At 28.7% G+C, this 12,527-nt stretch overlaps 3 protein-coding genes across 3 annotated transcripts; all 3 read left to right on the plus strand.

Moving 5' to 3' along the window:
• Positions 1 to 1,460: 1,460 nt before the first annotated feature.
• LOC145844621 (histone H2A-like) lies at positions 1,461 to 1,835 on the plus strand. Its single transcript, XM_082952018.1, has one exon. The coding sequence runs from the start codon at positions 1,461 to 1,463 to the stop codon at positions 1,833 to 1,835; it is 375 nt and encodes a 124-aa protein (XP_082808144.1).
• A 2,081-nt stretch (positions 1,836 to 3,916) lies between these two features.
• LOC145844677 (histone H4) lies at positions 3,917 to 4,228 on the plus strand. Its single transcript, XM_082952085.1, has one exon. It carries the CDS (start codon positions 3,917 to 3,919, stop codon positions 4,226 to 4,228), a length of 312 nt encoding a protein of 103 aa, XP_082808211.1.
• A 497-nt stretch (positions 4,229 to 4,725) lies between these two features.
• On the plus strand, positions 4,726 to 5,136 carry LOC145844330 (histone H3-like). The gene has a single exon (XM_082951719.1). It carries the CDS (start codon positions 4,726 to 4,728, stop codon positions 5,134 to 5,136), a length of 411 nt encoding a protein of 136 aa, XP_082807845.1.
• Positions 5,137 to 12,527: the final 7,391 nt, after the last annotated feature.

The following is a 12,527-nucleotide window of genomic DNA, read 5'->3' on the forward strand; positions in this document are numbered from 1 at the left end:
GCCCGTATATTTGGCTAAAAATAAAACTTATAACAAACAGAAAAGATTTGAAACATTCTTTAATACATTTATTTAAGACATTGATATCTAAGACAATTAGATTTTTTTGAAAATAACATAGCAGTAACTCAAATCATCAAAAAATGAGACTGTTAATACACATAAGTAAACAAAACTATATGAATTAAAGTGCTTCAATGATAATTGGTTGTAAGCGTAGGTTGATTGACTTAAAAATGAATTAACATAGTTATAGTTTGTTAAACGCCAAAAAAAAAACTCACAAAATATTTGTTTCAAGAACTTGGAGTACGAAAAAATACTTCTGTTATCGAGTCGCACACCACTTGGATACCTTATAACTTCTTGTTCAGGACATAATGTATAGTTACAATGTTAGTTTTTTAAGAAGTTTTTTCTAAACAGTAGTAATACATGAATTCAAAAACTTAAAAAATTTAGACTAATAAACAAACAGTCTTTAAATAATTTTTACAGAAAAGAGTCGTTCTAAAGTTATACGATAAAAAAGACATTCAAAATAATACAAGAAATAACAAAAAGTGATAACTTCTTAACTTTTTAATATTTAAAATCTTGCTAAAGATTAGAAAAAAAATACAAACTGTACTAAGTTAAAAAAAATTGAAATTTGTTGAGTATACGTTAAAAATACAATATATAAGTTTATGCTGAAAATTTATCTTGTTATTTTCCTAAATTTTTGACCGCTAAGTGGCTTATCTATGTTTAAACGAGGTAAATTGTTTTAAGCGAAATTTTGTAAACGCTTCATATGCCTTTCGTTTACTCTGTAACACATGTGACTGTATTTAGTATTAAGAAATCGTATTTGTGAGAGGTTTCAGAATTGCAGAAAAACAAACTGCTAAAATCTATTTAACTTTTCGCTTAAAATTTTTTAGTACTATCAGCACAACTCGTAAAAATTTTAAACAAGGCTAATGAGAAAAGAAAAGACAACCTACGACCGGTTTCGTCCTTGTTAGGACTCATATGGCAGGCATAGTCGCAAGAAACCGCTATCAACTACGCACCTCAACTATATTGATGATGACCGTAATAAATATTAATTAAAACTGATCAAACGAGCATAGATTGTAATCGTACATTAAGTTGACAATGTCTGAGACGTTAGGCTGTGAATTATTTAGCCGTGCCAATTTTTTAAACTTTATTAAAAAACGGTCGATTTATTATTATGTATAAAGCTTGGTAAGGTCTCAATAGCGGTTCCCGCCACTATGCCTGCTTGCGAAGAAAAATAAAGGAAAGGAGAGATTTCTTTGTTGATGTGCTTAATTTTTTTTTCTTAAATAAAGCGAGAGAACTTAAGAACCAGTCACTAGTGGGTGCTATTGAAGTTTCATTAGCTGAGGTTCGTAACTATCAGTACATATACAGAGTTTTGTTCAAAATAATGTTATTCATCAAGCATCATGTCAGGACGTGGAAAGGGAGCAAAGACTAAATCCAAGCCGAAGAGCCGTTCATCACGCGCTGGACTTCAGTTTCCAGTCGGACGTATTCACCGTCTGCTGAGAAACGGTAACTACAGCGAACGTGTTGGTGCCGGAGCACCAGTCTACTTGGCTGCAGTATTAGAATACTTGAGCGCTGAAGTTCTCGAGTTGGCCGGAAATGCTGCTCGTGACAACAAGAAGTCTCGTATCATTCCCCGTCACCTTCAACTTGCCATCCGCAACGACGAAGAGTTGAATAAATTGTTGGGAGGAGTTACCATCGCTCAAGGAGGTGTGTTGCCAAACATCCAATCTGTTCTTCTGCCAAAGAAGACTGCAAAGAAAGCTTAAGTATCTCTGATACGAAAAGCAGGTCCTTTTAAGGGCCACCCATTTTTTTTTTTATAGGCTAATTTGTAGAATCATAACTTATGCAGTTATTTGTTTGAGTACATATATATATATATATATTCGTTAGTGCATTAAAGTTTCTCATACGGATAAAAGCTCATTCGTTTATCAAAATAGTTTTGTTTTTCCAGTCCGTTTAAAGTAAGGCAACAAAAATTAATTAAAATTTTGTTTACAAAGTTATTTTGTTTACTTTAAAATACTTTGCTGTTCAATTACTGAACTTTCTTTCCAAACTGGTTTTAATTTGTTAATCATATTTTCTTAAAACTTCATGATCTTTTATTGAAGAATAACAATTGAGTTTATAATTTAAAAAAAATAAGTCAACTTTTTGAAATACTATTTGTTTTTATATTTATTAACAATTAGAAAAAAACTTAAATGAAATTAAAATATTTTTTTTTTTTTTAAAGTTTTATATTAATTTTTTATGTGTAAAGGTTCAAAAAAGTTACGTAAAAAAAAACTTTATTTTCATAATATTTTATGCGAATAATGTTACATTATAGAACAGAGTCGTTTTAAATTGAAGAAAGAAAAGCGATTAAAAAGACGAATGTTATTTTTAAACTACAAATACATTAAAAACACTTTAAGCGGGAAATTTAAAACTTACAAAATGCTCCTTCTTTTACTCTTTTAATGGTTTTGAGCGCAATTTTCAAAAATTTATAACACTCTCATGCACAAAACTTCAATTTTTTATTAGCCAATGGAATTATAAGCGGTTAAAATTTGACTTAAACTTTACAGAAAAAATTTACCAAAACAAATGCTTGCAAACAACTTAGAAGTTTTTACATTATAAAATTATAAAACAACTGTTTAGATATTTTTCAACATACTTTGCTTTTACTAATGGTCATTTCAGGACGACTTTCAATATTTATTTAATTTTTCCTTTATATAATGTGTAGGTTAGTAATTTAGCTTAGTAAAATTAAACTTATTTACATACTTTTGTAATAACTTCGATCAAACAATTTATTATTTTATATAAAAAAAGTAATTAAAAATTTAAATTTCGAAATTGATATTTAAGGTAGAACAACGAAAATCAGTTTCATGTACAATTATGTTTAATTTTTACACAATAGAATATAAATGTCAAAGTCAATTTGAAATAAAAATTTTATTGTTCAAAAAGGAAAAGAGTATAATATTTATATAATTAATTCATTAATACTACAAATCTTTATAACTGAAACTAAGTTTAGTTTTTTATTTAAAGTTATAACGATCTCACGTAATAAAAAAATTTTATTGTTCAAGATATGAAAAATATAAATTAAAAGTCTTTTAAATTGATATAAAAGTTAGTTGAGAAACTTGAGAAAAATAAGTTTTTGTAATATGGACAGTATATACCAGGATATTTGCGTGGGCCAGAGCATTAGAGCAGAAGCTACACCTAAAATAAAAAACGTATTGTAATACTGTAAACATATTAACTTTTTTAATGAGAATTTGTTAAAATTGTAGTACTTTTATCTCTCTAAATTAGTTTCAAAATTTTCAAGTTGAGGTTTTTTGATACTTGTAAGCATTCTGCAGTACCTGACAAAAATAATACCACGCCTCGCCACTATTACATACTATTATAAAGTATAAGTTGATAAAGTTCTGATTACATGATAAAAAGCGTTTACGCGCAAATTTTAACGAGAAACTTTGAATTTTGGTTCAGCTCCTAAATTTCTCTCATTCTATTGAGCGCTTAAATGTCGCGTTTATGAAAAAATGAAATAGTTTCTTGATTCTCTCATATCTTCTAGTAAATTTAACACTAGAGAGCTTGAGCGGGGATGTTGTAAACGATTAAATTCTGTTTTTTACTCTTTATTTCTCTGACTTAATTGTCGTTTAACGGCCGTGTTTATGAGAGAGATAAAAATGTCTGTATTCTTTCGTACCTTTAAATCTGTCGAACACTAGGTGGCTTATCTACGTTTCTACGAGGTTCGTAACGCTCGCTACTGTGTATAAATATCGTAGTTTCAGCTACTAAATCATTCAACATGTCAGGTCGTGGTAAAGGAGGAAAAGGTTTGGGAAAAGGAGGTGCCAAACGTCATCGCAAAGTCCTTCGTGATAACATCCAGGGTATCACCAAGCCCGCCATTCGCCGATTGGCTCGTCGAGGCGGTGTCAAGCGTATTTCAGGCTTGATCTACGAAGAAACTCGTGGTGTGCTGAAAGTATTCTTGGAAAACGTTGTTCGTGATGCAGTCACTTACACCGAGCATGCCAAGCGTAAGACTGTCACCGCTTTGGATGTTGTATACGCATTGAAGCGTCAAGGACGTACTTTGTACGGATTCGGAGGTTAATTACATCATACACCTCGGCTCTTTTAAGAGCCACCCAAACTGTTTTACAATTTGATTAAATATGCACAACTTAAAACTAAAATAAAATATAAAAAATATATTTAATCGATAATTGTGGAGACTATACTGTCTTAGTTAAAAATAATATAAACATGTCTTGCAAATACTGAACTTATTTTAAATAACTCATTATAAACCATGATGTAAAGTTATTTAGCTAAAGAAAAGTATGGTTAATTAGGTATTTCAAAGTTCATAAGAATATTTTAGGATCGTAAATGTATGAAGTTTAATTAAATTTTATAGGTTGAAATTTTGTTTTTGATAAGCTTTACTAAACAGTTCTTAATTATAATTTTTTTTTTAAAGATTAACAAAACAGCTTAAGATGTTTGCTGCCTCTAGTGTCAAGTTTTGTACACTTGCTTCGCCTAGGTTCGTTGTTCGAAAAATTTGTATAAATTGCCTTATTTTCTACCAGCTTTATTCATTTCAATATGGCCCGTACCAAGCAAACCGCCCGCAAATCAACTGGAGGAAAAGCTCCCCGCAAGCAACTTGCCACCAAGGCTGCACGCAAAAGTGCACCAGCAACTGGAGGTGTTAAGAAGCCTCATCGTTACCGCCCAGGTACCGTTGCTCTTCGTGAGATCCGTCGTTACCAGAAGTCCACTGAGCTTTTGATCCGCAAGTTGCCATTCCAACGTCTTGTGCGTGAAATCGCTCAAGATTTCAAGACTGACTTGCGTTTCCAAAGCAGTGCAGTCATGGCACTTCAAGAAGCTGCTGAAGCTTACTTGGTCGGACTTTTCGAAGACACCAACTTGTGTGCCATCCACTCAAAAAGGGTAACCATCATGCCCAAAGATATCCAACTTGCCCGTCGTATCCGTGGTGAACGTGCTTAAATTGTTCATATGAACAGGCTCTTTTAAGGGCCACCTAATATATACATATAATGAAAATTATTTGTTACAGTTTAACTGTTTTTTAAATATTGTATTTACAAAAAAAAAAAAATATTTCAGAAAAAATTAACGGTTATGCTTAATGTTAATATTGTTTTTCATTTATATAAGTTGTTTTGTTTTTAAGCAAGAAAATTTTGTGCTACTTAAATACTTTTTAAGTTTAAAACAATTTTACTTAAATATATATAAGTGTAAAAATTAAATATTTTATTTAAACATATATTAAATATTATTTGTTTTAAACATATACCTTTCATTGGAAATTATATATGCTTCTTTTTAAAATCCGATTTAGATGACTTAAAATAGTCCATTAATAATTTAAAAATGCTATCTAAAAATATAACTAGAGAAAGTAGTAAAACATGTACGCAGTAAAATCTGACACTTAAAGTTTAAAAATTACAAACGCTTGCAAACAACTTTGAGCAGGAAGTTTCAAAATGTAAATTGTGCTCCATTTTTACTTTTTATTGTCTTTCACTCTGTTTTCTCTCGTGAATTTAACTATAAATTTTAAAACTTCTCGCTCTTTTGAATTAGTCATTGAAAATTTTGGTGATGAAGTTATTGTTTTAATAGCCACTCGTTTATTCTCAACACTACCTCATATCTTACTTTGGTTGAGAATTATTAATTAAAAATTATTTATTCTTGTGTTTTTGATGCAATTTAAAAACTTATGGCAACATTTATTACGATTAACTAATTTAGTAAATACCTGTTTATTTTTGAAACTTGTAATGTAGAAAATCTTGTACTAAACTCTTTTTTTGTTAAAAAATTACAAAAAAAACTATTGTTTTAAAATCTTTATAGCAGTAGTAAACAAAAATTCGTTTTACACAGGATAGATCAAATGCTCTAAATAACTTCAAAATTTCGCTTCGTTTAAAGTTAGAGATACAAAGCTTAAAATAAGTATAAATACAGATAGGAAATTAGTACTTCTAAATTAAATCAGTTTTAAATCAGCTGAGTATTTATTTTGAATTCTTTTTAAGTTTTATGAAGATTCTTTACGACTAAAGAAAATTATAAACTAGTCAAGAGCTAGTTTAAGACCAAACAGTTATATATTAATGAAATCTAATATCAATAAGCTATATCTTTCTTAAAAAAATTAATAGCTTATGTTTTAAGTGCACGATGATTTTAGAAACAAAGAGAAAAGTTTGCCAGACTATTGTTATTTGCTCTTAAAAGCACTATTGCCAAAGGAAAAATAAGGTGAGAGATAAAAAGGAGCACAAATCGAGTATTTTATTCGTTTTAAAACTTCCCGCTAATAGCAATTAACAAGCCTTTGTAATTTTTCTTAACAACTTATGTTGCTATTTAAGTTTTGTCAAAAATTTTAAATATCTTAACTTATAAAAGTCTTACAAAAGTTTAAGCATATAGTACCACAAATAAACAATCGATATTAATTATTATAGATTTTGTTTGTAATCTTTATTACAAAACAAGTTCGACTTCTTACTAATTGCGCATGTATATTTTAGTGTAATAGCTTTGAAGCTTTAACTTTTTAATACTTTAGCTTTATTACTTTTAAATAGTTACATTAACTAAGTTCTGTAATTATACTTTACTTCAAAAGTTTTCATAGCTTTTTTATCATTAATGTTTATATAGCTTTAAAACATGTATATATATACTTTATTGTAATATCCTTTTACCATCTTAACTTTTCTATTTGCTTACTTATGCTTAAAAGTCTTGTGTATTTAATTTTCACCAAACTCTAATCTAAATAATATTTACTCCACATTTTTTGTTCAAACTCATTATGACGTATTCATTATCTAGTTTTTTACATGTCAATATTATATTTTATAGTTTAGTTGAACACAGCAGTAGTTGATAAGTGTGTTTTGAAAAACATTTTCTACTTAATAACACAATGCAATGTATTTGTCGACATTTTGTAAACTAGTTGTTTTGTTGCAAGTTTTTTTACAGGATCATCATAAACTTTTATTATGTTTTTATGTTCAAAACAGGTTCAAGTTACAAGTATTAAAACTGAATATCACTAGTAATTTTTGCTTACGTAAAATACATAGTTAATTTTTATAACTTAGTGAGAGCTTAGATTAAAAAGATACTGAAACCGATGTATTGCATTTTGTTCAGTTTTTAGATCAAAATTGGCTTGCTTGATTATTATGACTTACATCGCAAACTTGTTTTATACGTTTCTTGTGCAAAGCTTCTAAGTTTTGAAAACATATTTATTAAATGTTAAAACTGTTCCTTTTGTCCATTACTTCTGCTGATATGTTTACTAATACAATTTACTTTCAAGTATAGTTTAAATACTTATGTTAAAAGTAATTAAAAAAACGCTTAATTTTTAAATTAATTTTACATTCACAGTTGCGATGTTACAAATAAGTCACTGCGTTCAAATTGCATAAAAAAAAACAAAACAAAATTAAGTGAGTTATTACGAAAAAAAACGTAGGATAAAAGTTTTTTAAAACTATTATCTAAATAAATAAAATTTAGTTAACGGTGGTATTTCAAACATAACCTATAAAAGATAAGTTTAAAATATTATACCCATCCTTACAACCAGAGTTTAAATTGTAACTACTTTCATGGTACTTAACTTTCAAACATTTAAATACATTGAAATTTTACAGTTGTTTGATTAAGTTTAACAAAAGTGTCACTTTTTCTTTTGTAAAAGTTAATTTATATGTATGAATATCATCAATAAAAAAACTATTTATTGAATGTGCCTTTTGCTTAAAAAAAAATAACACAAAAAAAGAAAGTTTTAGTTTTTTATTGTTAATGTTTAGATACTTACCTAAGTATCCCAATAAATCAGGGTTAACCAAACTTATTTTTCAAAAGGAATTTCCTTTGAAGGAATAAAAAAAACTATAGCCTACTATATATAAGATTTTTCAAAAAAATGCCACTAAATACCCCAAGAACTTTTTTTGCTCTACATCATCAGCTCCAGAATATCTAGAACAAGTTTCAAATTATATCCTTGTTGCTCCCCCTTTTGCAACTTGTAGCCCTATGAATTTCTGAACTTTCCTTTACTACCTGTATAAGTGTTTCAACAAAGCCGTTAAATAAACCGAGAACCTTTTTTTTTTGCTTTTCACCATGAACTCCAGTATATCTAGTGTAAGTTTCAAAAGTTTCAAATTATGACCTTAATACTACAACTATCACATCACAGTAGATCGCAATAATACAGTTATAACATCACAGTACTTGCGATCAGTGGCGTCGCGTGGTATTTTTTTTAGGTGGTGCAGAATTTAAAAATATATCAATTATTTTAATAAAAATATGTTTTTACTGTCAAGTTTGAAAACAACTGAACTTTTGCTACACCTGAAGATAAGCTTTGCTTTTAAGGGCATAGGGGGGTTGAAACAATTTGATCTTATTTTATGTAGTTTTTACTAAGCTACAAGATGCTTTTTACAGATTTTGAAAAATTCAGTATATGTTTTAAGATATAGCCGGTCAAAGTCAAAGGCAACAAAAGGTTCATAATTGGAGGCACAAACTAAAACAGTGTTTAAAAAAATGTTTTACCCCCCCCCCCCCCTTTATGTCCTTAACATCTACTTTAGAGTTATTTTACTGAAATTACTTTATACAGTTTTAATTTAACTACAAGTCATCTTTTATCAATATATAAAATTCTAAAAAAATTTTAGATATGGTAATTCACAGTCAGAGGTACAAATGAATCCTTATTTTTATAATATAAACTCAAACAACAAATAAATCAAATCACTAAAATCATATCTTTTTTTTATAAGTTGGCCTCAAAATCTTTAGATGTTTCTTTTATAAAACAAAAAAAAAAAGCTAAATTAGATATTTAAAACACCAAGAAAAAAAAAGTTATAACAAACGTTTTTTTTTGTATATATAAAAATATATATTAATACTTAAAAATTGAAAACTTCTCTTCAACAAAAGTATAAAGTTTTAAAAAAATTAGGATGAAAAAGTTTAATTAAAAATTGTTTTAAAAATGATGGAGAATATAGGTTTTCAGTAAAATTGTATTTTTTGCTCCTTGTATAATAAACCATTGTACTCTCTGGCTTTGACTGGTTGTAACTAAAAGTTTAATTGGAAATTTCAAGTTTATTAAAGAGTAACTATTAGCTTTCTGAAAAAGTTAAAATAAGAACAACATGTAAAAAAGTGCCTATACACCCTCCCCCCTTACTCTTCACTAATTTGCACTTTTTTTTTTACAAACATTAACATTTTTATTAACTTTTTTTCTAATTTTAATGTTTTTTGTTGGAGGTTTAAAATTCAATAGTTTTTTGAGGGTATCTTTTCTTTAATTAATATTTATTTGTTTTTCATTTTTATGACAGTATTTTTCTCAGGAGCTCAACTATTTTAAGTTTAGTTGTGAGGCTGTTGAACTTTTCAAGAATTTTAAAGAAAGCTTATAAATATGTAACCATTATAGAAGTAAAAGTTTGGTTAGTTAGTTTTCATGTGGCCATAGGGGTAAAACACTTATTTTTTAATTTTAAATAACCTTGTTATTTTCAGAGTAAAAATTAAAACTGCTTTAGTCAGCCTGAATATTTTTCTAATTTGGTCTGTTTTAATTTATCTTGGGTCATCTTGAGTTTTTAACATTTCTAAGTTATCCTGATTATGAGGCAAGGCAACCATGTTTCAACAATTTTATCTAAAATTTTTGCTTTGTTTATAAAAAAATTAAACCAAAAGTTATATAAAGTAGAGGTAGACTAAATTTTCCTAAAATGTTAAACTACTCTAAGTAATCAAAGTTTCTAAATTAAGGCTATTTACTTTATTTAAATATGTGATTGTTTCAATAATATTATTTTTTATTTAATATAAATCTAAAATATTTTTCTGTAAGAGTGAACTAGAAGTTTATAATAAACTTCTTAATTCTTTTTTTCAGAACTTGAATTTTATTATTTATTTTATTAACTTTATGATAACAATAATCAGTTATAGTTAAGTTTATGTATGCAGATTAAAATAAAAAATCAAATCTTTAAGACTTTGGTGATTTAGGGTTTTTATCTTTTTTTTTCAAAATATGCAATTTATGACAAATATTTTAATAGAAGTGATCTGTTAAATTTAAAAAATCATGTGGGTACATAAACTCAAGTTTAATCCTTTGCAGTAGCTTGCTTTGTTTTTATTCTATGTTTACAATAGCTTGTAGATGATACTTAAGCAAGTCCTGTTTTAGGGAATTTTCAACTTAGCTTACTTACCGCAAGATATTGATTTTGCGGTAATTCTTGAAGAAATTTTGCTTTTTTGAGTTCATTTGCGGCAGTCAGCTAAGAGTTTGCGGCAGTGAAGTGGGCAAAATGGTCGTTTTCAAAATTGAAGTTTTAAAAGAGATTTCGTTCAAAAAAAAAAACGAAAACGTTATAGATACTTTTTTTTTTTTTTAGAAAATTTCAAGGTGGTGCAGTTGCGGCAGTGCAACACCCCACGCGACGCCCCTGCTTGCGATGATAAAAGTATGACATCACAACAGATTGCAACAAAACAACTATCGCATCAAAGTAGATTGCAACGATACAACTATCACATCACAGTAGATTGCAACAATACAACTATCACATCACAGTAGATTGCAACACAACAACTATCACATCACAGTAGATTGCAACAACACAACTATCACATCACAGTAAAACGAAACACAACAACTATCACATCACAGTAGATTTCAACAATACAACTATCACATCATAGTAGACCGCAACACTACAAATATCACATCACAGTAGATTGCAACAATACAACTATCACATCACAGTAGATTACAACAATACAACTATCACATCACAGTAGATTGCAACAATACAACTATCACATCACAGTATATCGAAACAATACAACTACCACATTACAGTAGATTGCAACAATACAACTATCACATCACAGTAGTCCGCAACACTACAACTATCACATCACAGTAGGTTGCAACAGTACAACTATCACATCACAGTAGATTGCAACGATACAACTATCACATCACATTAGACTGCAACACTACAACTATCACATCACAGTATATTGCAACACAACAACTGTCACATCACAGTAGATTGTAACAAATCAGCTATCACATCACAGTAGACCGCAACACTACAACTATCACATCACAGTAGATTACAACAGTACAACTATCACATCACAGTAGATTGCAACAATAAAACTATCACATCATAGTAGACCGCAACACTACAACTATCACATCACAGTAGATTGCACTGATACCAGTATCACATCACAGTAGACCGCAACAATACAACTATCACATAACAGTTGGTTTATAATTTTAATCAATTTTAGAGGCAATTCTATAAAAGACTAGCACAAATTTAAAAATTAACAAATTTTCTTTTTTCAAACTCTAATATAGTATTTAAAGTAAATTGAATTTAGTACATAGACAAAAATATAAAAGTCAAATTAGTGTTTGACAAATCATGGCTTTTTAATATAACATAAAAACTTTAATTCCATAAATATCAAAAAAGAACAACTTTTTCTTCCTGTAGTATTGAACATATTACATCAGTATGTATAAATATAACCTAAAACTTGAAAACTTTTGATAATTACGCAAGGATCAACTGTTAGTCTACAACTATTTTGTTTATTTTGTTCGCAACACTATGGAGTCTACAATTATCACATATTTGTTGTTTAATTATCTAAAAAATGAACCTTTGACGCAACTCTTTCAAAGACTCATTACTTTTTAGAGTTGTCTACGTTTACATAAGTATTTTTCCTAAATGTCTTGGCCAATTTGTTATGGTCGTTTGAAATCTATCACTTTAGGTATAATTTTCCAATTTTTTATTACGTATTTGTAGTGTTGCGATCTAGTTTGATGTGATAGTTGTATTTTTGCAATCTACTGTGATGTGATAGTTGTAGTGTTGCGGTCTACTGTGATGTGATAGTTGTAGTGTTGTGGTCTACTGTGATGAGATAGTTGTATCATTGCTGAATATTATAATTTAAAACAGGGTTTTCCAAAATTCTTTTCAAATGGCCCTTTTTAGAAAAAGAAAAAAAAAACTATAGCCCCCTTCAACAAGATCACTCAAAAAACTAAACTATCATTAAAAACACCCAAAACTTTAATTTTGTTCTTCATCTACAACTCCAGAATGTCTACTATAAGTTCAAATTACGACCTCATGGCCCCCTTGTGGCTCCTTTACTGCTCATAGCTCCAAAAGAGGCCACTTGTCCTTTTTTGAAACACTGCTATAAATAAACTACAGTGAACTCTATGA

The sequence above is a fragment of the Thalia democratica genome, chromosome 9 (assembly GCF_965202585.1).
Source record: "Thalia democratica chromosome 9, ktThaDemo2.hap1.1, whole genome shotgun sequence".
Lineage (NCBI taxonomy): Eukaryota > Metazoa > Chordata > Thaliacea > Salpida > Salpidae > Thalia > Thalia democratica.